The sequence below is a fragment of the Furipterus horrens genome, unplaced genomic scaffold, assembly GCF_987537825.1.
Source record: "Furipterus horrens unplaced genomic scaffold, mFurHor1.1.pri manual_scaffold_2, whole genome shotgun sequence".
NCBI lineage: Eukaryota > Metazoa > Chordata > Mammalia > Chiroptera > Furipteridae > Furipterus > Furipterus horrens.
Genome location: NW_028327172.1, coordinates 39,511,695 through 39,536,085, shown reverse-complemented (window position 1 = coordinate 39,536,085; position 24,391 = coordinate 39,511,695). Strand labels below are relative to the sequence as shown.

General features: G+C 38.7%; 1 protein-coding gene across 2 annotated transcripts in view; it reads left to right on the top strand.

The window, feature by feature from the left end:
- SWAP70 (switching B cell complex subunit SWAP70) overlaps positions 1-24,391 on the top strand; it is a 77,886-nt gene that overhangs the window by 34,285 nt on the left and 19,210 nt on the right. Inside the window, exons 3-5 of one of the 2 annotated variants that reach the window (XM_090264104.1) lie at positions 8,120-8,293; positions 19,875-20,102; positions 23,143-23,289. In XM_090264104.1, coding sequence (XP_090120230.1) covers positions 8,120-8,293; positions 19,875-20,102; positions 23,143-23,289 — 549 coding nt within the window. The remainder of the gene's footprint in view (positions 1-8,119; positions 8,294-19,874; positions 20,103-23,142; positions 23,290-24,391) is intronic. The other variant, XM_090264107.1, reaches the window with a different exon arrangement.

Genomic DNA, 24,391 nt, shown 5'->3' with positions numbered 1-24,391 from the left:
CCATTTTATTATCTTTTTCATCTTCACCTAAGGACGTTTTTTTCTTTGCTTTTTAGAGAGAGAGTATCATTGCTTTTTAGAGAAAGAAGAGGGGGGAGAGAAAGGGAGAGAGAAACATCAATGAGAGAGCAGAGCTTCCAACAGTTGCCCTCCTGTACGCTCCCAAACTGGGGACGTATGCGCCCAGTCTATGGACCAGACCTGCAACCGGCAATTGAACCTGCAACCTTTCGGTTACAGGATGATGCTCCAACTGAGCCACACCAGCCAGGGCTGCGTGGTTCTTTTTTATTGTTCTTTACTCTATATTATTATTTTTTCATTGTTGCTTAACATTTATATAGTGTTAGTTTGGCACAGAGGCCAAATTGGACTCTACATTTTCATCATTTTTCTGAAGCTGTACAGGACTAAACACTTCCGAGTGAATGAAGAGATTCTATGTTGAGCACTATGGATGACTTTATGCCGTTGAACACTGGCCAGCAATATAAATCTTAAGAGTGATGCAGGTTCAAGAAATAACTTAAAAAAAAAAAACAAACAGCTTTATTGAGACATAAATCACATACTATACAGTTTAAGTTTTTAAAGTATACTATTAGTGGTTTTTAATATAGTCACTTTTTGGTGCAACCATCATTACCACAGTCAATTTTGAAATATTTTCATCGCCCTCCCTCAAAAAAACCATTACCCAATAGCAGTCACTCCTCCTCCCCCACAGCCCTAGGCAGCCACTGATCTGCTTTCTGTCACTGGATTTGCCTGTTCTGGCTTGTACAGCATGAGTGGAATCATAATACATGTGGCCTTTTGGTCTGTCTTCTTTCACTTAGCATAATGTTTTCAAGGTTCATCCACATAAAAGTGCTTCATTCCTTTTTATGGCTGAATAATATTCCATCATGGGTATACTGCACATTTTACTTGCACACTCATGATAGACATTTAGTTGTTTCCACTTTTTGGTTATTATGAATTTGCTGCTTTGAGCATTCATGTTTAAGTTTTTGTGTGGATGTATATATGTTTTCAGTTCTTTTGGGTATAAATAGGTATGGAATTGAGTCACATGGCAACCATATATTTAACCTTTTGAGGAATTGCCAAACTGTTTTCCAAAGCAGCTGTACATTTTACTCTCCTAGCAGGAATACGTAATGGTTCCAATTTCTTCATATTCTTACCAATACTTGTTATTTTCTGTCTTTTTGACCTCACACCTTGTGGTGGGTGTGAGGTATGGTATCTTACTGTGTTTTGATTTGTATCTCCCTGATGATTAATATGAACATATTGTTATTTTAAAGTGGTTTTCTTTATTGTAGAGTGGTTTTCTATATTGCAAATACAAGCAAATAAATCTAACTAAAAGGAACTTATTAAGAAAATATTTATTGCCTGTAACTTTACCATCTAGAGGCAGTCACTGTTAAATTTTTATGTTTGCGTTGAGTCTGTTTTTCAAAATACATTTGTATGTATTATTTTTCAAGCCAGGATCATATTGAACACTTAACATTAATATTTCCTTTTCCATGTCATTAAAATCTTTTTGAGAACATTAGTATAAAGATAAAAATGCTAACTTTTATTTAGTCTGTTGTGGACTAGGCACTATACTAAATGTTTTAAACAAGTGTTGCTAGTTTGGATGAAAATTCTCTAGAACATGTGAGTTTAGTTTTGTAAATACTTTTAGTCCTTTGCATCAGAATAGAGGTCCATAATTGCTATCTTATTCATATGCATGGGTTTTGGTGAAAAACAAATATATGTTAAAAATAAGAACAACTCTACACATTTCTTTCTAGGAAATTATCTTTCATTTGGACACCTTGAAATCAGTGACAGCCGTTAATTAGTTTTCCAAATGATGTGAGACTGTCAATTTAATGTGTATGATAGGAACTAGGATTTGGGAGCAGGTTGTAATCTTAGATGGACTATGGAATCCTAGATATCCAGACCCTTTATAGTTAGAACAGGCTTAAAGATCATCTGAGTTAAAGTCCAACATCCTGATTGTGTCACGCAGGGCTGTGTTCTGTTTGGCCTCTGCCAACCTCCCCAGCCTCCACTTTCTCCTCTCCCCTACTTGTTCACTTCAGTGCAGCCATGTTTGCCTTCTCTCTGTTCCTCAAATTATGAAGACCCTTCCTGCCTCGGGGCCTTCAGACATGCTGCTTCCTCTGCTGTAAGACTTCCTCCACCCATAACATGCAGCTAATTCCTGTTCATCCTTTAGGTCTTAGCTTGACTGTCACTTCCTCAGGGACGTTTCTGTAGCAGCACCCCACCCTTTCCAGAGCTAACCAGCCCTGCTATAATGGGTTCTCAAGCATCCTCTGCTTTTCCGTCCTAACACTTACCACAGTTTTTATCATATAGGTGGTTGTGTTATTGCTGTCTGTTTGATATCTGATTCCCCCTTAGGGCGTGAGTTCTGTGATAACAGGGACTGGTTCACGGTTGTCCAGCTCTGTTGAGTGTTTGCTTTGGGTGCAGACGTTTTTAAGTTTGTGGTAGTTTTCATTTGTCTATTTTTGCTTTTGTTCCCTGTGCTTTTAGTGTCATGTCTAAGAAGTCATTGCCCATTCCAATGTCACGAAGCTTTCCCCCTGTTTTCTTTTAGGAGTTTTATGATTTCAGGTCTTCCATTTAGATCTTTGTTCCATTTTGAAATTATTTTTGTATATGATATAAGCTAAGGGTCCCTCTTTGTTCTGTTGCAATTGGTAATTTTTTTCCAACACCATTTATTGAAGACACTATCCTTCTTTATTGAGTAGTTTTGGCACCCGTGTTAAAAGTCATTTGACCATATACATACGAGGGCTTAGTTCTGGGCCCTCTTTTCTGTATTATTGGTCTGTCTTTATGCCAGTAGCATACTGTTCTGATTACTGTGACTGTGTAATATGTTTTGAAATTAGGAAATGTAAGGCCTCCAACTCTGTTCTTCTTCTCAAGATTGTTTTGGTTATTCATGGTCCTTTGAGATTCCATATGAAGTTTAGGATAACGGTCTCTGTTTTGGCAAACAATGCCATTGGGATTTTGATAGGGATTGCATTGAATCTCTAAGTTGCTTTCGGTAGTATGGACATTTTAACAATATTGTCTTCCAATCCATGAATATGAGATGTCTTTCCATTTATTTGTCATCTTTAATTTCTTTCAGTAATGTTTTGTAGTGTTCAATGTACAAGTCTTTTGCCTCCTTGGTTAAGTTTATTCCTAAGTATTTTATTCTTTTTGATGCTATTGTAAATGGGATTGTTTCCTTAATTTCTTTTTCAGATTGTTCATTATTGGTATCTAGAAATACAACTAATTTTTGAGTGTTGATTTTGTATCCTGCAATTTTTCTCAATTTGTTAATTAGTTCTAACAGTTTTTTGTAGACTCTTCAGCATTTTATAGATATTAGAAAGAGCATGTCATCTGCAATCAGATAATTTTACTTCTTTTTTTCCAATTTGCATGCCATTTATTTACTTATTTATTTAGCCTTTTTTCTGGCGAGGAATTTCAGGACCGTGTTGAAAGGAAGTGGTGAGAGTGGCATCTTTGCTTTGTTCCTGATCTTAGAGGAGAAGCTTTCAGTTTTTCACTGTTGAGTATGATATTAGCTGTGGGCTTTTCATATATGACCTGATTTTTGTACTTTTAAAAAAAGTGTAAATGCTAGCATTTAATACTCTTTTATCTTTGAACATGATTCAGCTACAGAATAGTGGATTAGATTTTAGAGAAAGAATGAGCCAAACAGACAAATTCTTAAAAATAAATAAGATACAGTGAACTTGGATCAAGAAACCACAACTTATTTCCTAGGAAAACTAATTTATGGAGAATTTGCTTGATTTCTTATCTCACTGCAATCTGACTCTTACCCACACTTCTTGGCTGTCTTGAAGGTAACCAGTGACTGCTGAAGTGCAAAAACCCAGTGTGGTCTTTTCTTAAACAGCTCCTTAATCTCTCTGTAGCATTATACACTATTTATTAAATTTTCTTCACTGTTTCCTCACTCAGTTCTCATATCTTTGTGGCTCTCCTACCACTTTGACTGCTTTTTCACTTATCGGAATTCCTCTTCCTCCTCTTGCTTTGCAAATGTGGGTATCCTCTGAGGTTCCGTTTCTGATTGCATCTCTTTCTCACTTTGTGTTCTCAGCGATCTCATTAACCATCGTGGTTTCAAGTCCTGGTTGTCATGCAGCGGATTCTCAAATCTGCTTACAGTTTCACTTCTTTGGTTGTTCTTGGGCCCTTCCATCTAAATGTCTTACCAGGACTTCCAGAATTGAAGACGTTACCTCTCCTTCTCCCTTGCTTTTGTCTCCTTCATCCTGTGACTATTCCCCAAACGTGGTTGGTGTGCTGCTCCTGCCTTGCTTTTGCTCTTGAATTTCCTTTCCTGTCTTTGGAGTACTTTACTTTGCGCTCTTCAATATACTTTAAGGTTCACCTCAAATACCATCTTTTCTGCAAAGTAGTAACCTGGGCTGCAGATGACTTGCGTATTCTCTGCTCCAAAATCCTTCAATTGGGGGTTTCCTATAGACTATTTCATATATATATAAGCTTTGTGATTTGTTCTATGTTTGCTTTCCCAGCCATAAATCTAGACCACCCTGTCAGGGCAGCCTTGCTCTGAGAAATCACCTGGAGACCACTGTGGGATCAGGCAATGGGTTTATTGAGGGGAAAAGGGGGAAGGGGTGGAGGGAAGAGGCAGCTCCTGGACTGACTCAAGGACCCGGAGGAACAAGGGGAATGGGGAGCAAGGGAATGGGGAACAGGGAATGGTGACTGGGGAGTGGGGACTCCTGGTGGTCCTCATGGGCCCATAGGAGTCCCAACTGCACTTCTGCAGGCACCTTTTTTATACTTGTCAACCACACATTTCAGTGAGCGTGAGTTTGCTTATCAGCATATTCAGTAGGTCATTTACATTCCATTGCTTCCCCCACCCCCCAGGTTAGTTAACATATTAGGCGAGGTCCTTTACCATTTCCCCTGTGAACTGGTTCGGTCCATCAGCATATCCTTTGGGAACTGCTAAGTCCAGGGTCAGGTTGATTAGCATATACCAAAAGTCCAGATGTGTATTCTAGCTGCCTCCATGTTCTGACACCATACCTCCCACCTCCCCGCTAAGAACCCTATAATTCACCACATAATCCACACACAATGTCTTGTTTTTCTGACAGCCTCACCCGGCTTGGTAACCATCTTGGGTTTGGAACCTAGATTTTTCAGTGCTTGTGTTGGATCTTTGAGGCTACCCGTTGCTTTTTCAATTAATTCCTTTTCTACTTAAAGGAATCTAAGCTAGTTTCTGTTGATTTTCCAAAGAGTCTCAAATCATACCACCCTCTAGTACCAGGGGCTTAATTCACAATTAGACTTCCTACAGTTCTTCCAAACTGACCATGTTTGCCTCCACCTCTGGGCTTTCCTATATTCCGTTTTACCTGGGCTGCTCTTTACTCCATTCTTGCACTGTTTGACTCCTGATGGCCCTTTAGGATTCAACTCTGTTGTCATGTCACTCTTTCTGCAAATCTTCCCTCAATTCTTAAGACTGGGTTAGCTCCTCAGTGTCCCACTAAACCCTCTGCTTATAACTGTTCTAATGCTTATCACACTATATTGTAATTGTCTTGACATTCCTTGGAGACATGTGCTATTATTAAGTATCTTTGCGTTGTTCCTGGCAGATAATAATTACCATCTAAATTTTACCTGTTGAATTGGTGAGAAACTATTGAATTATACACTGTTATATTAAAATTTCTCTATTTGCATACCTGCTTCCTTAATTTTAAATGTTGTAAAAGGAGAAAACCAAGTTCATCATCTTTATGTCCTTAATTTGTAGCAAAGTATTTGCTTGGCTTATTGTAGCTGCTTTGGGGATGTTGAATGCATAGTTGAATGACTGTAGGCCAGGGCTCTCTTTTAGAATTACAGTTAAACAGTTTTTCCCAAAAGACTATAGGTAAAGATGAGATGTCTGCATGAGTAATTGACATTCTTGACTTATCTATACCAGGATTGCTAGTCTATTTAGAATATAATGTGCACACATAAAAAAATAACAATTTGACAATGAGTATTTTATGTGCCAAGTGAGTCATGTGAACAGATGTTGTTTCAGTGTCAGGCTAAATATACCATTCTTTTTTTTTTCTAATCCTCACCCAAGGATATGTTTATTGATTTTAGAGAAAGAGAGGAAGGGAGGGAGGGAGGGAGGGAGAGAGAAAGAGAGACAGATAGACAGACAGACAGACAGACATCAGTTGGTTGGTTGCCTCCTGTAACACATCCCAAACAGGGATTGAACCTACAACCTAGGTGTGTCCCCTGACAAAGGATTAAACCCACAACCTTTTGGTGTATGTAAGCATGCTTCAACCAACTGAGCCACATGCCCAGGGCTAACTATAACATCCTTTTTTTTTTTTTTTTTTTTTTTGCATTAAAATTTATTTATTTATTTTCTATTATGGTTGTCCCACTTTTTGCCCCAATGCTTCCCCCACCCCACACCCTTGTCCCATAGTCCATCCCCACCCTGTTACCCCGTTGTCCATGTCCTTGGGTCATTTATACTAGTTCCTTGACTAGACCCTTCTCCTATCTTCCCCTCTTCTCTGCTCCCCCTTCCCTCTTGGTCACTGTCAATCCGCTCCTTGTTTACTTGCCTCTGGTTCAATTTTGCTCATTTGTTTGTGGTGTTCATTAGTGTCCTATGTTAGGTGATATCTTATGGTATTTGTCTTTTGCTGCCTGGCTTATTTTGCTAAGCATAATACTCTCTAGTTCCATCCATGTTGTCACAAATGGTAGGAGTTCCTTCTTTCTTTCTGCTGCATAGTATTCCATTGTGTAAATGTACCACAGTTTTTTTATCCACTCATCTACAGATGGGCACTTAGGTTGTTTCCAGCACTTGGCTATTGTGAATAGTGCTGCTATGAACATAGGGGTGCAGAGGTTCTTTTGAATTGTTGTTTCAGGATTCTTCAGGTATAATCCTAGCAATGGAATTGCTGGATCAAAAGGCAGCTCCATTTTTAGTTTTTTGAGGAAATTCCATTCTGTTTTCCATAGTGGCTGCACCAGTGTGCATTCCCACAAAGATGAACTAGGGTTCTCTTTTCTCCACATCCTTGCCAGCACTTGTTTGTTGATTTGTTGATGATCGCCATTTTGACCGGTGTGAGGTGGTATCTTATTGTGACTTTAATTTGCCTCTCTCTGATTGCTAGTGATGTTGAGCATTCTTTCATATGCCTTTGGACTCTCTGTATGTCTTCTTTGGTAAGGTGTTTGTTCAGGTCCTTTGCCCATTTTTTAATTGAATTGTCTGTTTTCTTGATGTTGAGCCTTATAAGTTCTTTATATGTTTTGGAGATCAGTCCTTTGTCTGAGGTATCATTGGCAAATATGTTTTCCCATACTGTCGGTTCACTTTTTATCTTGCTGGTGTTTTCTTTTGCTGAGCAGAAACTCTTTAGTTTGATGTAGTCCCATTTGTTTATTCTTTCCTTTATTTCCTTTGCTCTAGGAGATATATTGGCGAAAATATTGCTACGTGGGATATCTGAGATTTTCCTGCCTATGTTTTTCTCTAGGACTTTTATGGTGTCATGGCTTACATTTAAGTATTTGATCCATCTTGAGTTTATTCTCGTGTGTGGTGTAAGTTGGTGGTCTGGTTTCATTTTTTTGCATGTCCCTGTCCAGTTCTCCCAACACCATTTGTTGAAGAGGCTATTTTCATTCCATTTTATGTTCCTTCCCACTTTGTCAAATATTAGTTGTCCATATAGACCTAGGTTTATTTCTGGGTTCTCTATTCTGTTCCATTGATCTATTTGTCTGTTCTTATGCCAGTACCAGATAAATATAACATTTTTAATTGAGCCTTTGAAAGTGTGGTACCTAAGCACATATACATAGAAAATGGTTATTTGTTAATTGGATTGGTTAAAATGGAAGCCTATAATAGGCTTTGTCTTTCTCTTTTACTTGGCTATAATTATATGACTTATTTTGGACGGACTCATTTTAATTTTTCCTCATTCTTTTTCAGGTCCAAGACAACTTTGACAAGATAGAATTTAATAGGATGTGTTGGACCCTCTGTGTCAAAAAAAACCTCACGAAGAGTCCCCTGCTCATTACAGAAGAGGATTCATTTAAAGTATGGGTTATTTTCAACTTTTTATCTGAGGACAAGTATCCATTAATTATTGTGCCAGAAGAGGTAAGGTGTGGCTCTGGGCCATCTTTGCATTTAATAGATCTAGCTTGGAAGTATTTGTGTTAAGTCAGTGAAGATATGGAAGGAGATCCTGGGCTACTCTTTTTGTATCAGAGGCAAAATGGCCTGAATCCAAAAAAGTCCAAAACTTTGTAATTTGGGGTTATGTAATATCTCTGGAGATTTGCAGAAAGGGTGCGACTCTTCCTCTTCAAATTGCTATAATTATAGATGAATCCATCCTCATGTCCAAAGAATATCTATTCAATACAAGTCACAACATAATTTTCTGTCTACTTGCATACTGGAAAAACATAAGAACTGGCCGAATGATGCTATGGAAAACATAGGATCCAGACTGTTTTCAAGGCTGTTTTATGTTAGGAAATGCTATTTTTGTCTCTTAAGTCTTTGAATGGTGACTCTAACTGTACTTTGCAAAGTAAATGAAAAGAATATTTGCTTGTATTATTTTGGGTTATTTTTCCTAAGCTTCCAAAGGAAAATGAAGAGAAGTAAGGTTTTGTGCTATCTTACTGCCCTAAAAAATTATACCTGTAATACATGTTTATTATAGTAGTAAATTTAGAAAAGCCACAAAATATGAAAAATTAGAATCAGCTGTAGTCCACCCATCAAAAATGAGTCATCTATAATCGCTAACCTTACACAGATTATTTAACCTCTTGGATTTTAATCTCCTCATTAATAAAACAGGACTCAAAACAATGTTAGCTCTGAAGAGGTATGAGATTCTGCATTTAAAGGATTTAACTCAGTGCCCAGTGTGTAATAGATAAGGTCTGTCTGGAAAAAGTCCAACCATTGTTAACATCATGAGAACGGTTTGTGCAACATCGATGTAACCTGGCAGCCAAGGATAGTGGACTGGAATGCGCATGCGTGAACAATGATGACGTCACTGTACTAGTCTGTGGGGGCGGTAGCCGTTGAGTGGGCATGTGTACTGTGTGGCCATCACATTCAAAATGACTGAGCTAGTAGAGCAATGAATCTACATCAGATTTTGCATTAAGTTTGAACATTCCTCCGTGGAAAGTATTCAGATGATGCAGAAGGCCACAGCTATGGGCAACTGGTGATTGGCAGCCTCATCACGACAATGTGCCTATTCATGCATCATGTCTCCTTCACAGTTTTTTGGTGAAACATCAAATCACCCAGAGGACTCAGCCCCTCTACAGCCCAGATTTGGTGCCCTGCTACTTTTTTTTTTCTCCCAAAACTAAAATCACCTTTGAAAGGGAAAAGATTTCAGACCGTCAGTTAGATTCAGGAAAATAGGGTGAGGCAGCTAATGGCGATTGGGAAAACTGTGTGAGGTCCCAAGGGGACTATTTTGAAGGGAACTGAGGCATCACTGTCCTGTGTACAGTGTTTCTTGTATCTTCTTCAATTAATGTCTCTGTTTTTCATATTACATGGCTGGATACCTTCTGGACAGACCTTGTATACTTAGTAAATGTGTTAACTCTTATGACTGCTATTATTGCATACATTTTTGCACACTAGTCTATATATTTCCTGAGTATAAATTTCCAGCAGTAGAATTCTGAGTCCTAAGAAACACACACTTTCAAGGTATTAGATGAACAAGGCAAAATTACCCTTCAGAAATGCTGTACCAATTTATACACCTACCAGTAGTGGTTGAGTGAGCCCTTTCTTACCCATCCTGCCAATACAGAGTCTAGATTCTGATTTTTGTGATGCATGTTCATGTTAGGAAAATCTTTTTAAAACTTCACACTGTAATATTTATTTAAAATCAGCAAGCATTTATTGACAGTCAACAATAAACAAGGCACCAAGAGGAATACAAAGTGAGAGAGATTATTTCCTGCCTCAAGAAATTGACAGTCTGCTGAAAGAAAAAGAAATAAGTCAAGTGTAATTCAAAGAAAAATGTATGGCCTATTATAAGAAAGATGCAAATTTCATACAGATTAAGAGAAGGGAAAGATTATTCTGGTTTGGGGGTAGTGAGGAAACTAAGAGTCTTTCTAAGAGAGGCAATATGATGTATTTGTTATAAGCTGTCTTAAAGGGCCAGACAGTACATATCTGAGGCTTTGTGGGCATTACTGTCTCTGTCTCAGGCACCTGACCCTGCTGTTAAAGCAGGAAAGCAGCCACAGACACTATATTGCTGTGCTTCAATAAAATGGATGTTGAAACTTAAATTTTATATAATTTTCATGGGTCACGAAATACTATTTTTAAAAAATTCCCAACCAGTTAAAAATGTAAAAACTATGCTTAGATTATGGGTGTATAAAAACATGATGTGGGCCAGATTTGGCCGCTGGGCTATTTGACTCATGGGCCATAACTTGCTGTTCCCTGATTAAGAGCAGGGCTCTGGAATCAGATTTCTTGCATTTGAATTCTGGCTCTATCATCTCTCACTAGATGTGTGACCTTGGGTGATTTTCTTCATTTGTTTTTGTTGCATTTTGCTCAACTGTAAAATATGGCTAATGCCAGTATTTACCCTCTACTGTACTTGTGAAGATCAAATGAGAAGAATGCCTTGTTCTTAGTGCTCATTAATTGGTGGTTATTATATTTTTTGGGAAGTGGTAGCTATTATATTTATGAGGAAAGCAGTATGTGTGCTGGGTCTTAAAAGACAGGAAGAGTTTTGACTGACAGAAGAATCTGGATGGAAGAAACAGTAGACAAGGTTATATGGGGCAGAAAAACAAAGGGCCTGTTCTGAGATGAGCAAAGGATGCTTCCTTTGGAAACACCAGGACTGGCTGACTTAAGGCAAAAGGAATTTTTAAAAAGGATGTTGAATAGTTCACAGAATCGCCATGATGGTAGGCAAGCAGGCGTGGGGGCTGTGTGGCCTGGAACGATACTGGTTGCTCCAGTGAGGAACCACTAGGAAAATGCTGCTGCCAGCAGAGAGTAGGTGTTGCACTTGGACCAAGGAACACCTCTGGCCCTGTGCACAGGAACTCAGATCTTTTTGCAGCTGTTCTTTCTACCAAGGACAGTTCTCTATGGTATCCACTTCCCAATTCACAATTGGGGTGATACATCTAATGGTCCGGCCTAGGTCAGGTGCCATAAGCTAGCTGCAGAGGAGGCATGGGAAGGGTATATTTGCATTTTTATCTGCTTTATTGGGAGGTAGGAATTCCCCAGACATAAGAAGGGGGTCAGATGCTGGGCAGCCAAAAAGAATGACACATATCCTTTCTGAGTGAAATGAGGGCTGTGAAGAAGAGTGCTGGTAGATGAGTCTGGGAAGAACTTTGGACTTTATCCTATAGGCAGTTGAGGAGCTGTGAGCCAGTGATGACTTTTGAGCAAGAGAGTCACAGCTAAGTTGATGAAGTGTGGAGACGGGAGATGGCAAGTTAAGAGAAGGTAAGTGGCACTGAGGACTTAAGTACAGTAGTGTCAGAGAGAATGGAGAAGAAGGCCAGATAGAAGGGACCTGGAGGTCACAGGACCAAGCTCATAGTACCTTGCTGTGTGGAAATATAGACAGGTTTCAGGCCTGGGCAATTGGGAGGTAATACAGTGTAGTTGATTAAAGCATGGTTTTTGAAATCAGACTGCCTGTGTTGAATCCTGGCTGTACCACTTTTTGTGTGACCTTGAACAAATTCCTTAATTTCTCTGTTTGGGTTTTCCCATATTAAAAATGGGGGTAACTACCTTCTTCATTGGACTCTTGTTAGGATTAAAATAGTTCATTTATGTGAAGCATTTAACGTAATGTCTGGTCCCAGTGTAAATACTCACTGAATGGTATGTGTGTGTGTATATGAAGACAGGATGATGAACAGATAGGGGATACAGTGTATAATGATGTGTTTGGTACATCTGGCATTTTTGGTGGAACATCCTTGTGGAGCTGTCCTGTATTCAACGGAAGTGCACATCTAGAGCTCGTGAGAGGCCAGTGCTGCACTCACAGATAGGGAGGCCATGGGAATAGGTTAGATCAGGTAGGAAGAGACTGTAGCGGGAGAAGAGAGGCTGAGGACAAAATCTTGGGATCGTTTCTATAGCGGGAGGAGGAAGTAGATTAGGTAAAGGAAGCCGAGTTGAATAGTTGGTGAGGTAGGAGAACTGGGAGTGTTGAGTCATGGGTGCGGAAGAAAGAAAAGGTTCTACGCAGCAGAAAAGTAGTTACTGGCATTCACTGCTACAGAAAAGTTAGAGAGTGATGAGTGAGAAGTTGCCCTTGGATTTAGCAATTAGGTGGACATTGGTAATCAAGGACAAGCAGATTCACTGTACTGGTGGGAACAGTTTCTTAGTGCCTAATAACCACAATGATGTAGTTGTGCATGCATGTAAAGGAAAATAAAAAATAAAATATGCTGTGGAATTTTTGTCCACAACAAATTGTCTAGCTTAATACAGAGAAATATAGATGAGGATAGAATATTTATAGGCATAGAAAAAAAGATATACAAATGGTATTTTATGCTGTTTGAAAGAGTTATGCTAGTAAAATCTCCAGTATCCTGTTTTAAGATATTTTGTAGCTACATTCAGTGTTCCAAATTGATTTATGTTTTCCTTGGAACTGGAGGAGAGAGGTGGATCTCTTTCCTGTGATGTTTTGGTTCTTTCCATTACTATAATATTCATGAGGGACTTGAAAGTGACCTCATCCCGATTTCAGAATTAGAACTTAGTGACTAAAGAGACTTGCCTTGTTCCTGAAGCAGTACTGACTGATGTGAAAGACTTGTTATAAATCATCACTGAGCCTCAGGCTGTGACGGGAGCCAGTCCCGTCAACTTCCTGACTGCTCTGCTTAAGAAACTCAAAAGGTTTCTCCTCTGGGCGGCTTGGAGAACTGGGACCCATGTGAACTTTGATGAATACCTTGGCTCTGTCCTTTCTGCCAAGACTCCGCAGCATGCTTACCTTCATCTTTAAAGACTGACAGGAAAGTCTTGGTGCTCTTCCCAAACAACTTATTTTTATTTCAGAAGGCAACAGCCTCCCTTTGAATAGAATAGCCAGGCAGCAGACCTTGTCATGTTATTGTTTGTACTTACTCTGTTTTGACGTCCTTAACTCCCTCAACGTTTCTTCTACTTAAAAGTAGAATACAGTTAGTTTTGCTGATGATTCCTCCGTAGCCAGGGATACTTTTGTGGGGAAAGAAAGAAAGAAAGGATCATTGGAAAAGACTTATGTGGAATGGCTTGTTCCGGCTGCTGAACCAGCCTCCTGAGGTTTAAAACGTGGCCTTGTGTGTCCTGAGCTTTCACCACATCTCCTGTTCTTTGACCAAGCACTGCACACTTGAGGTCACATTTTATGGAAAACACTGGCGTCATAATATTTCTTGAGTTGGCCAATTCTCGCTTAGATTTTGCTTCCTTCCTAAATGCTTTAATAACATTTAAAAAATTATTATTTTGAACTAGTTTTAGACTTATAGGTTTTAATGAAATTTAATGTGAACACAGATTTAAAATATAAAATTTGAAATATAATGACTTTATCATGAGTATATACATAAGTTTAATTGTAATTGTACCCACGGTTTTAGACTTTATACATTTAAAGTAATTTTTTTTAATGTTGCTGATAATCTACCTACCATAAGTCCAGAATGTTTTTAGGTAAGATTTTGTTCTCCAGCTTTGAAAAGTGCTATATAACTAACAGTGGTAGTTATAGGAATACATAGTGGTATAAATAAGTTTGCTTTTGACTTAGTTTTCCATTATCCAGAAAGTAGTGTCACGAATATTGAATAAATATTAAGTGACTTACCAAATGGTATGTCCCCATTTGAGATGGTTCTGTAATTTTTGTTAAAGGGTATTCCTGGAAATATGTGTCTGAAAAGTATAGTTTTTACATTGGTATTCATTTCCCACAGAGCCAAGAACAAAACAGGATGTGTCTGTTGTGGGCTTATTTGGAAGAGTTGTCTTGAAATAAATATCAAACCTGAAATAGTTTTAAGAGACCCTCTGTGAAATAAAACCTGAATTGTTGTTAAGACATGAAAGGCCCTTTTAAATGATGACGGGGAAAGAACTTTTAACAACAATTTTGGAGCCAAAGGCATCAAAAATCACATGCAGCTGAAAAGTTTATTCTTTGTTATTTTTGGTGAAACTTGCTTGGAAAGAGGAAGTAAGCTGCTTCCTGAAACTGAATGAGCTCTTAGAATTGATGCAGGCCACTCGACTAACCCGCCAACACGTGATTTATTATTTAGTATAATTGAATAGTTGAGAATGGTGATGTTTGTCTCTCCTTGACCCAATATAATGATTTAAGAGGTCTTTAAGTTACTTGGCTATGATCAGTAAATGGCTGTGTCAAAAGTCAGCAGGAAATGAATCTGAATTAGCTGTCCGCCACAGTTACTGGCCATGCTGAACAGATGCTGGGTGCTGATGACCGGCTCCGAAGGGTTTGGGAGGGCACCTTCAGATGGGTCCACATGAACCTGGAAAACTGCCTTTAGAGCTGAGTTTGCTAGTAAAAGGTACTTCTGCGTTATGAATATTATAAAAGGTCATTCGATATGCAAGAAAAACTAAAGCTTGGAATGTGAGGGACTTGGGTTCATTCACAAGGGTAGGTGAGGAAGAGGTGAGGCTGAGTTTTCTGACTTGGGGGTACACATACACTGGTCAGTTGGAAGCACCATCTTTCCATAAAAAGGGGCAGCATGGGCCCTTTTTTTGCTGCCTTTGGGAGATTGAATTTCTGTACATGGTAGTACTTCTATTTTATCATGGGCAATTATTTTAATGTTCTTTTTCACTTTCTTTTTCTCTCTTGTTCCTTAATCTCTTCTTGCCTTTATATAATTTCTCTCTTCTCTTTTCTGTTTCATTTTCTCCTTCCCTCTTTCCTTTGTCTTCCTCTTAACCATTTCCTTTTTTCTCTTCCACTGACTATCCCTGTTACTTTTATTTAAGAGCCAAGAAAATAATAACATCTGATAAGCTTAACAGTAGATGATATATCTCCAGCAAGAGAAGGAAAGACCTAAGTGTGTTTTTCTCCAACAAGTTAACATTTGTTACCATCTGCCATATGTTAGATTTAGGGGATTAGAAAATCTTTACATGAGAGGATTTTTTTACAATCTTATCAAATTAAATCAGTAGAACTTGTGATATTTTTTGACCTTGTGATATTTTATAAATGTACATTTCTTTGCAAACATGTTTTTCCTATTTTTATAATCTTTTTATGTTTAATTTTATTTCATAAACTTTATAGCCAAGTTAATGAGAGTGTAAAGAGAAAAAAGAAATAATTCACAATCCTATCTGTAACAGGTGTACTGTTTCTGTATTTTACTCTAGTATTTGTCAGAATATTTACATAATCTTTACAGAGTGGAAATCATAGGTAAATTTAATTTTGCATTCTTCACTTTATGTTATTTCATAAATTCTTCCTTAAATGTAATTTTAAATGGTGGAATCATATCCCACTCAGTGCAGAAGGGAAGTAGCATTGATGAAGTACCTGGTGTGCCAGGCATTGTGCAGAATGTCCTGTATTTGTTTCATTTTGTGTCCATAGCAGTTATGTGTGATGAGTGTTATGCTCATTTCATCAATGGGGAAATGGAGGCTTAGTTTAATTTATTTTGGTTTAGCAAACATTTATCGAGCTCTACTACATTTTAGGTACCATGCTAAGTTCTGGGGGATTCAAAGGTAAGTGGAACATGGTCCCTCCTCTAAGGAATTCAGAAAATGGTGAGGAAGCAAATTAATAAAGAGATCATTTTAATTCAGTATGCTAAGTACAGTGACATCAAAGAACACCTGCCCTGGGTTCGGGTAGGTCAGAGCAGGTTTGCTAGAGTAGCACTTCTCAAACTTTAATGTGCGTATGGAAGTTCTGGGGTTCTTGTTAAAAGGCAGATTCTGATTTGGGGGTCTTTAGTGGGATCTGAGATACTTAATTTCTAATAGGCTTCCAGGTGCCGTTGCTGCTGGTCCACACATCTCACTTTGAGTAGGAATGTCCTTGACCATGTAGGACTTGAACAAATACCAGTTAGCCAGGTACAGAAATGGGTAAAGGTATTGTAGGCAGAGAGGGAAGGCATAGAAGCATAAAAAGGTGTTGATCGATGGCAAGTGCTGACAAACTATGGCTTGCTGGCTGAATCCACACTGTGGTCTGTTTTTGTAGCATCTATGGACTAAGAACAGTTTTTACCCTTTTAAAGGGTTGTTAAAAAACAAACAAAGAAGAACATAAAACGGAGAGGCACAAAGCCTGAAATACTTACTAGCCGGTCCTCTATAGAACAGGCTTCGGCACCCCGCTGGATGGTGCTGGTCGTACTGGTGGAGGGTAAATCTGCCGTGAGCGTGGGCGCAGTGCAAGCCATGACGGGATGTACGCAGGGGGTGACCACAAGGGACCCAGAGCAGCTTAGCCTTTATCTTCGAAGTGACAGGGACCGAGGGCAGGGTTTAAAGATGGGGGTCACAGGCTCACGTTTGTTTTAGAAAAATCTCTCTGGCAGAATATAGATACAAGGGGGCAGTGCTGGAGGCCAGGGTACCAGCTGGAGGCCTGAGCAAAGGCGTATGGGGTAGGAGGAGACGGAGGTGAGAACTGTCTCGGGCAGTTTTTTATTCTCTTTGACTGCAACCTATAGGAAGATAAACATTTTATTATTTTATTATTTTTTTATTTTATTTTTTATATTTTATTGATTATGTTGTTACGGTAGTTCCAAATTTTTTTCCCTTTGCTCCCCTCTGCTCAGTACCGCCCTTCCCTCCAGCAATCCCACCCCACTTAGTTCATGTCTATGGGTCATCATATATGTTCTTTGGCTTCACCCTTTCCTATATTATTCTTAACTTCCCCCTGTCTATTTTGTACCAACTGATTATGCTTCTTAGTCCCTGCATCATTTCCCCATTTCTCCCCCTCCCCCCTCCCAGCTGATAACCCTCCAAATGATCCCCATACCTATGATTCTGTTCCTATTCTGGTTTGCTTAGTTGGATTTTGTTTTTATTTTTTAGATTCAGTTGTTGATAGTGTGAGTTTGTTATTATTTTAGTGTTCATAGTTTTGATCTTTTTCTTAAATAAGTCCCTTTGGCATTTCGTATAATAACAGCTTGGTGATGATGAACTCCTTTAGCTTCACCTTGTCTTGGAAGCACTTCATCTGCCCTTCCATTCTAAATGATAGCCTTGCTGGATAGAGTAATCCTGGTTGTAGGTTGCCTTTCATCACATTGAATACTGCTTGGCAGTCCCTTCCTGCCTGCAAAGTGTCCTCTGAGAAATCAGCTGATAGTCCTATAGGCACCCCCCCCATAGGCAACTCTCCGCCTCTCTCTTGCTGCCCCCAGGACTCTGTCTTTATCTTTCACCTTTGGCATCTCAGTCATGATGTGTCCTGGTGTGGTCCCCGCTGGGTCCAGCTCGCCCGGAACCCTCTGTGCTTCCCGGACCTGTATGTCCATCTCCTTCGCAAAATTTGAGAAGTTTTCCTCATTTTTTTCAATTCTTGCTCCTCATTCTGTACTGGTTGACTGTTTTTTTCTTCCTTATGCTCCAAACCATTGATTTGAACCCTGGTTTCCTTTCCTTCACCATTGGTTTTGTGTGGCTTTTCCTCCATTTCACTTAGCATAGCCTTCACTTCTTCTCTTATGCGTTTGCCGTACTCAAGCATATCTGTCAAGTCTGTGAGCATCTTCATCACCAATGTTCTGAATTCTGCGTCTGTTAGCTTGGCTATCTTCTTGTCACTTAGTTCTCCCACTGGAACCTTCATCTGTTTCCCGTTTCCGTACTTCTCTGTCTCCTCATTCTGACAGGCTCCTGTTTTGTTTGCGTCCACATCACAGGTAGAGCTGTCACTCCTGTAACATTGTAAGGGGCAGAGCCTTAGGGATTCGTCAATACAGGGCGACCTGTTTCACCAGGTTGTGACGCTGTATGTGGGGGAGGAGTCTGAGAGGGAACAATGACGTCAGCCCAGCACTCGCCCCTTTTCCAGGCACCTCTCCCACTTCCGCACCAGACTGGTGCCCCTCTAGCTGCTGCCCTGGCCATCGTTCCCAGAGTGGGTGGGTCTGTGGATGTTGTAGGACCGTGAGGGACCTTTAAACAAGCGGACTCTGCTGAGACCGGCAGTTTCTGCCTCCACCCAACCTCCACTGGTCTGCACAAACAGAAGCAATGAGGCTTGATTTTCCCCGGTGCTGGGACCATGGGCTGCAAGGTCCGGTGAGGAGCTGGTTACGCTCCCCAGGTGTCCCTCCTGACTTTTTAAAATGTGTGACTGCGCTTTCTGCCACCGTGCTGCGCCGCCACTGCCACCACACTGCGTTCTTTCCGCCCGGCTCTGCCCCTCCTGCCTGTCTGAATGAGTATTTATTCTTTATATCTTTGTTTTCTGGACTTCCATGTAGTTTGATTTTATGGAACTTCTGGTTGATTGTAGTTTTGAGGTAGCTGTGTTCCTTCTTAATTGTGGAGGGAGATGCAGAGTGTCTGTCTATGCCTCCGTCTTGGCCAGAAGTCTAAACATTTTATTCCATGACCCAGAGCACATAGTTACAGGCATACATGCAGCAAAAGTTGTCACAAAACAACATTAGTCTTTATTGTGGATAAACTCAAATATTTTCTGTTTCATTAAAGAAGACGGCTGGTCACTATCCACTAATTTGATTTCATATTGGGTTGTAACCTACAGTTTGAAAAACACTGATCTAGGGAGGTAAAAACAGTAAGATTTTGTCACTGATTTGACATTAGGGAGCAGGGAACAAGGGTTCTGCCATAGTGCTCTCAACCAAAATCAGTAATAGAAAAGGAAACCATTAGAAAGGCTGAGATGATTCATTAATTTTTGGACATGTTGAGTTTGAGGTAGTCATACTGAATGAGAAATTGGTATCTGCTATTTTCTGAAAAACCTGGGTATCTTACAGCGCTCTCAATGTTTATTTAACTGTTATTATTTCTTAGTATTTTCTGCTGCTTTTCTACACAAAGGTATGTGTTCCAGGGTTGAATAAACTCTTCCAGCCCAAGCTAGGAATTCAATATTGTTTACAACATTATGAGTGTTCTAATGGGAGGAGGCAGCATGAATTTAAAATAATTGGCTTAGATGAAAATTTTGTAAATTGGGGAGTAACTTATACATACTACTTTGAGATGCTTATTTAGTTGGGTGTTTGCATATTAGTTCAGTAAGCTTAATATTCTGATATCCTGAAATATTTATACAGGATAGTAATCAGATCACATTAATTAGTTTGTGTATGATAGTGTATGTGTGCAGTTTGCTTTAGTTATGTATGCAAATATACTATTCAAGGGTTATAAGTTTTTGATTCCTTATTCTAGAATAATATAAAACCAATGGCATTTATCCATACCCTTCTCCCTGATAGTATCATGATTTTTTAAACATCCACTATTGGAACTATAAAAGAATATTTTTTGAATTGACCTTATCAGTGTAAATAACATAGATACATAACTAAGTTAAAAAGTTATTTTTTTTTACTAGGAAATAATACTTTTAAAATTCTTTATATAGATTGAATACCTGCTTAAGAAACTGACAGAAGCTATGGGAGGAGGTTGGCAGCAAGAACAATTTGAACATTTTAAAATCAAGTTTGATGACAGTAAAGATGGCCTCTCGGTGTGGGAGCTGATAGAGCTTATCGGAATGGGACAGTTTAGCAAAGGCATGGATCGGCAGACCGTGTCTATGGCAATTAATGAAGTCTTCAATGAGCTTATATTAGATGTGCTGAAACAGGTAAGGGTACTATAATGCTATCTTTCTTCTTACCTTCAGAATTTGACATGTTTGAAATAAAACAAATTTTTATCACGAAGATGAGTATAAGTCATTTATACTTTTACACTGATTTAGAGTAGGAATAAAATTTCTTATTTTCTCAGTCTTTCATTTCAAAGAATTATTGGTACATTTCTGAAGTATGGTTAAGCATTGGGAAATTGCCATTTTGAAAGAATTGTTTAAATAATCATATTTCCACACTATTTTTAAAGTATTTTCATGTCATGTGTATGTCCATACTAATTGACCTGAAAGATCCTCAAGGAGTGTTTCAGAGGGAAAAACAGGTTGTTGAACAGCAGGTGTCTTGTAATCCCTTTCATGCAGTGTGATATGTGCATATATAGAGCTGTCAGGAAGGATGCTCACCAGAATGTTAAAGTGATTGCCTCTGTTTTGTATACCTTCTTTAAGTTTTATTTTCTTCTTTATTCTTTTCTTATTATTGGACTTAACTATTATATATGATTCTATACCAGAATCGGTGTATTGATTATATATTATTATTAATTTATTTTTTAAAGCCTGTTGAATTTTTTATTATTACTGATTTTAGAGAGGGGAGAGAGAGAGAGAAATTTGTTTTTCTATTTATTTGTGCATTCATCGGTTGATTCTTGTATGTGCCGTGACTGGGGATTGAACTAACAACCTTAGCATATTGGAATGATGCTCTAACCAGAGGAGCTATCTAGCCAGGGATATGTATTATTTTTATAAAATCAGAAAAAGATACCCTATTTTTGGAAGAAAAACCCTTTATATAACAAAACTGTATTTATCTTATTAGATTATGATGCTTGTTTTCTCAGCACTTGCAAAGCAACTGGTATACCTGTGGGAAGCTTAATGCTTGTTAAATGGAATTTATATATTTATTAGTGGATCTTCCAAATTTCTTACATTATTATATTGAATAATAACTCCAATTTGGGATTTTCTTATTTGGCCCTTTTTTTGCTCAGTAGGTGAATATTGTTGTCTTTGCTATTTTTTCCTAATGGAGCCCATCAGTAAACATTAATTGAGGCTTAATTTGTATAGGTTTTTGGTGCTTTGAAGAGGTATGAGATATGGTCCGTGGAAAGAGGACTTCTAAGCCCTCTATGATGGCAGAATATAGGACTACAAATGAATTTCAGTATGAGATAGCTTTATATTTTTTAAAAAATTATAGTTTCAATATTATTTTGTAATAGTCTCAGGTGTACAGCATAGTGGTTAGACAGTCATACACTTCACAATGTGTCCCCCTGATACTTCCAGCACCCACCTGGCCCCACACATAGTTATACGATATTATTGACTGTATTCCCTGTGCTGCACTGTACACCCCTGTGTCTGTTCTGTAACTGCCAGTTGTGCTTAATCCCTGCACCTCCTTCTCCCAGTCCCCCAGCCACCTTCCCCTCAGGCAACCGCCAGTCCTATCTCTGTGTCTATGAGTCTGCTTCAGTTTTGTTTGCACTATGAGGCAGCTTTTGCCTAAATGTCCAAGGATTAGGAGACTGATTAAGTAATATAACTAGAACTTACTTAGTGTAATAATCGAGTCATATTTACAGCTGAGCTAACATCGTATATTTAATGCTCTCTGTATTCTACCATAGGCTATCATCACCTGTACATTTAAAATATATTTTTATTATTATTTTATTTTTCAATTACAGTTTGCATTCAACACTATTTTGTATTAATTTCATGTGTATAGCATAGCACATAGTCATTCATATACTTTACAAAGTGTTCCCTCATAATTCAGGTGCCCATCTGGCACCATAGATAGTAATTACAGCATTGTTAACTGTATCCCCTCTGCTTCACCGTACATCCCTGTGCCTGTTTTGTAACTGCCAGTTAGTACTTCTTAATCCCTTCACCTGTATTCACCCTGCCCCCCTGTACATCTAATTTTAAATGCCAGCTATTCTTGGACAACCTTGAAGGGCAATAATATAATGTGTAATTTTGCTGAGGTAAAAGTTTGAATTATACATCTTTGAGGCTGATGTAAGGGAAGGAAGTACAGACTCTTAAGTATGAGCATAGATACTACATGTAGAAGCCAGTATTGGTCCAGTTCTTTTTCTGTTCATCTGGAACAGAGTTCATCTTCCAGCTTAGTATGAGGTCAGGTAGTAAGGTGGGTTGATGCCAGAAGGTGATTGGTTGAGAGGATAATACCTTCTCAACCAAAAGTTGACACCTGTTAGCATTTTCATTGAGTTTTGTAATTTAATGAGACTTCCTCTTAAGACTTGTGTGTGTGTTCAGTGAAACAGACTGAATAGTATAGTGAGCTTCCGTATACCCATCACCCAGTCCCATAACCACCAGCACATGGTGAATCCTACCCTTCCTACATTTTCTCTCTCCTGTATTATCTTGAAACAAATCTCAGACATTTAATTTTATCTGTAAATATTTCAATAAGTATCCTGAAAAGACAAGGAATTTTTTAAAAGCACAGTGCACCCTCACCGATGTGGTTCAGTTGGTTGGGTGTCATCCTGCGGAGCGAAAGGACAGTGGCTCTATTCCTGGTCAGGGCACCTGCTTGGATTGTGGGTTAGGTCCCTGGTTGGAGCGCTTCAGGGAGGCAGCTGATCGATGTGTCTCTCCCTCTCCCTTCCTTCCTTTCTCTCTAAAAATAAATAAATAAAGTCTTAAAAAAAAAAAAAAAAACCACAATGCTATTAACATCAGGGATTCTGAAGTCTGTCAATCTAGCTTTGCAGGGAGGGGAAAGGTTGTCTCTGAGTGTCTAAACTTTTGCAGACTTCTGTCTCCATGTGCTTGCATGAGTTTGGGCATAGTGTCCCTGACCTTCACAGAGCCTCAAGAGATTCATGATCCACAAAGGGGAAGACAGTTGATAATTATGTTGTCAGGACATATATATCAGATAATGGAGTAAGCAAGAATGTCAGAGAAGAATGATACTAGCTCTTTAAGTAAAAGGACAGGCATTTATGTCAGATTTAATCTCTCACAGGGTTACATGTTGAAAAAAGGCCATAGACGGAAAAACTGGACCGAACGCTGGTTTGTACTAAAACCCAACATAATTTCTTATTATGTGAGTGAGGATCTGAAGGATAAGAAAGGAGACATTCTCTTGGATGAAAACTGCTGTGTAGAGGTAAGTTGACTGTTACCTCTTTCTGCTGCTGCCCCCTGGTGCTCAAGTAGTTTATCTTCCTTATAGACCTCAGGGTCTTAAAATAATCTTAAAACTTTTATTTCCAGTATAATACAGGCATAAAGTTGCAATACTTTCTGAACTAAAATTTAAAGATACCTGACAATTTTTTTCTAATGTGAATTTTTCTGTCTTATACTTGTGAATAGAATATAGGGATTCAATCTCATCTGTTTGTACGTTTACGGAATCACTTACTGAATAAAACAGACTCATGAAAAAGAAATAAAAAACAAATTCGGTAACACAGTTTTTGAAATTATGAATATACCAGAAAATCTGGGCCATTTAAGAGTGCAGTGAATAAAACTGAAGAAGATGTGAACATTGCCTTTGATATTTTGAGTGACTTTCAGGACAGCTTTTTCATAAACTTAATTCTGTAAAGAAGTGAAGTCCTCAAGATCATACATTTTTGAATATTTATATCTGTACTGTTACCAGGTCTGTATTTGTTGAAGAACATTTAAAATACCTCAGCTTTTACTCATAGATGGTAATGTATTTTGATAGATAAAATGGTAGAGATATATTAATGTCCTAGTGTGTGGACCACCCACTAAGGGGTCTTCTTCAATTCAACTAAATATGGAGAATCACAGGATTATGATGGGCCATGCCAGTCTCCTTCTAAGGTTATAGGTCAGGAACTACAGCTTTCCAGCAACATTATCCCAGATGCAAGGAGAGAAGAGCACATCTCAGGCAGGTGTGGGGATCACCCTGGCTTAGAAGCTTCATGGCTCATAGGAGTTAATACTTGTAGTAATAACTCCATGGGTATACCTTGCAGGGGTCCTGTAAGGGGTGTGCTCAGGTATGAGTCATGTGCTTAGGGAAGCCCAGAGCATGGATTCCCACCAGGTGCTGATTGTTCTCCCAGTCTGGATGTACGTAGGGTACTATTCAGGGTCATTGTTCCCATGAGTAATGTTGTCTAGGGGATAGAATTAATAAGTCAGTAGTGTGTATTTATAGGTATTTTTCATTGACATTGAATTTCAGCTAGATTTTTGTAAATAATTAAGATTGAATTTAATTT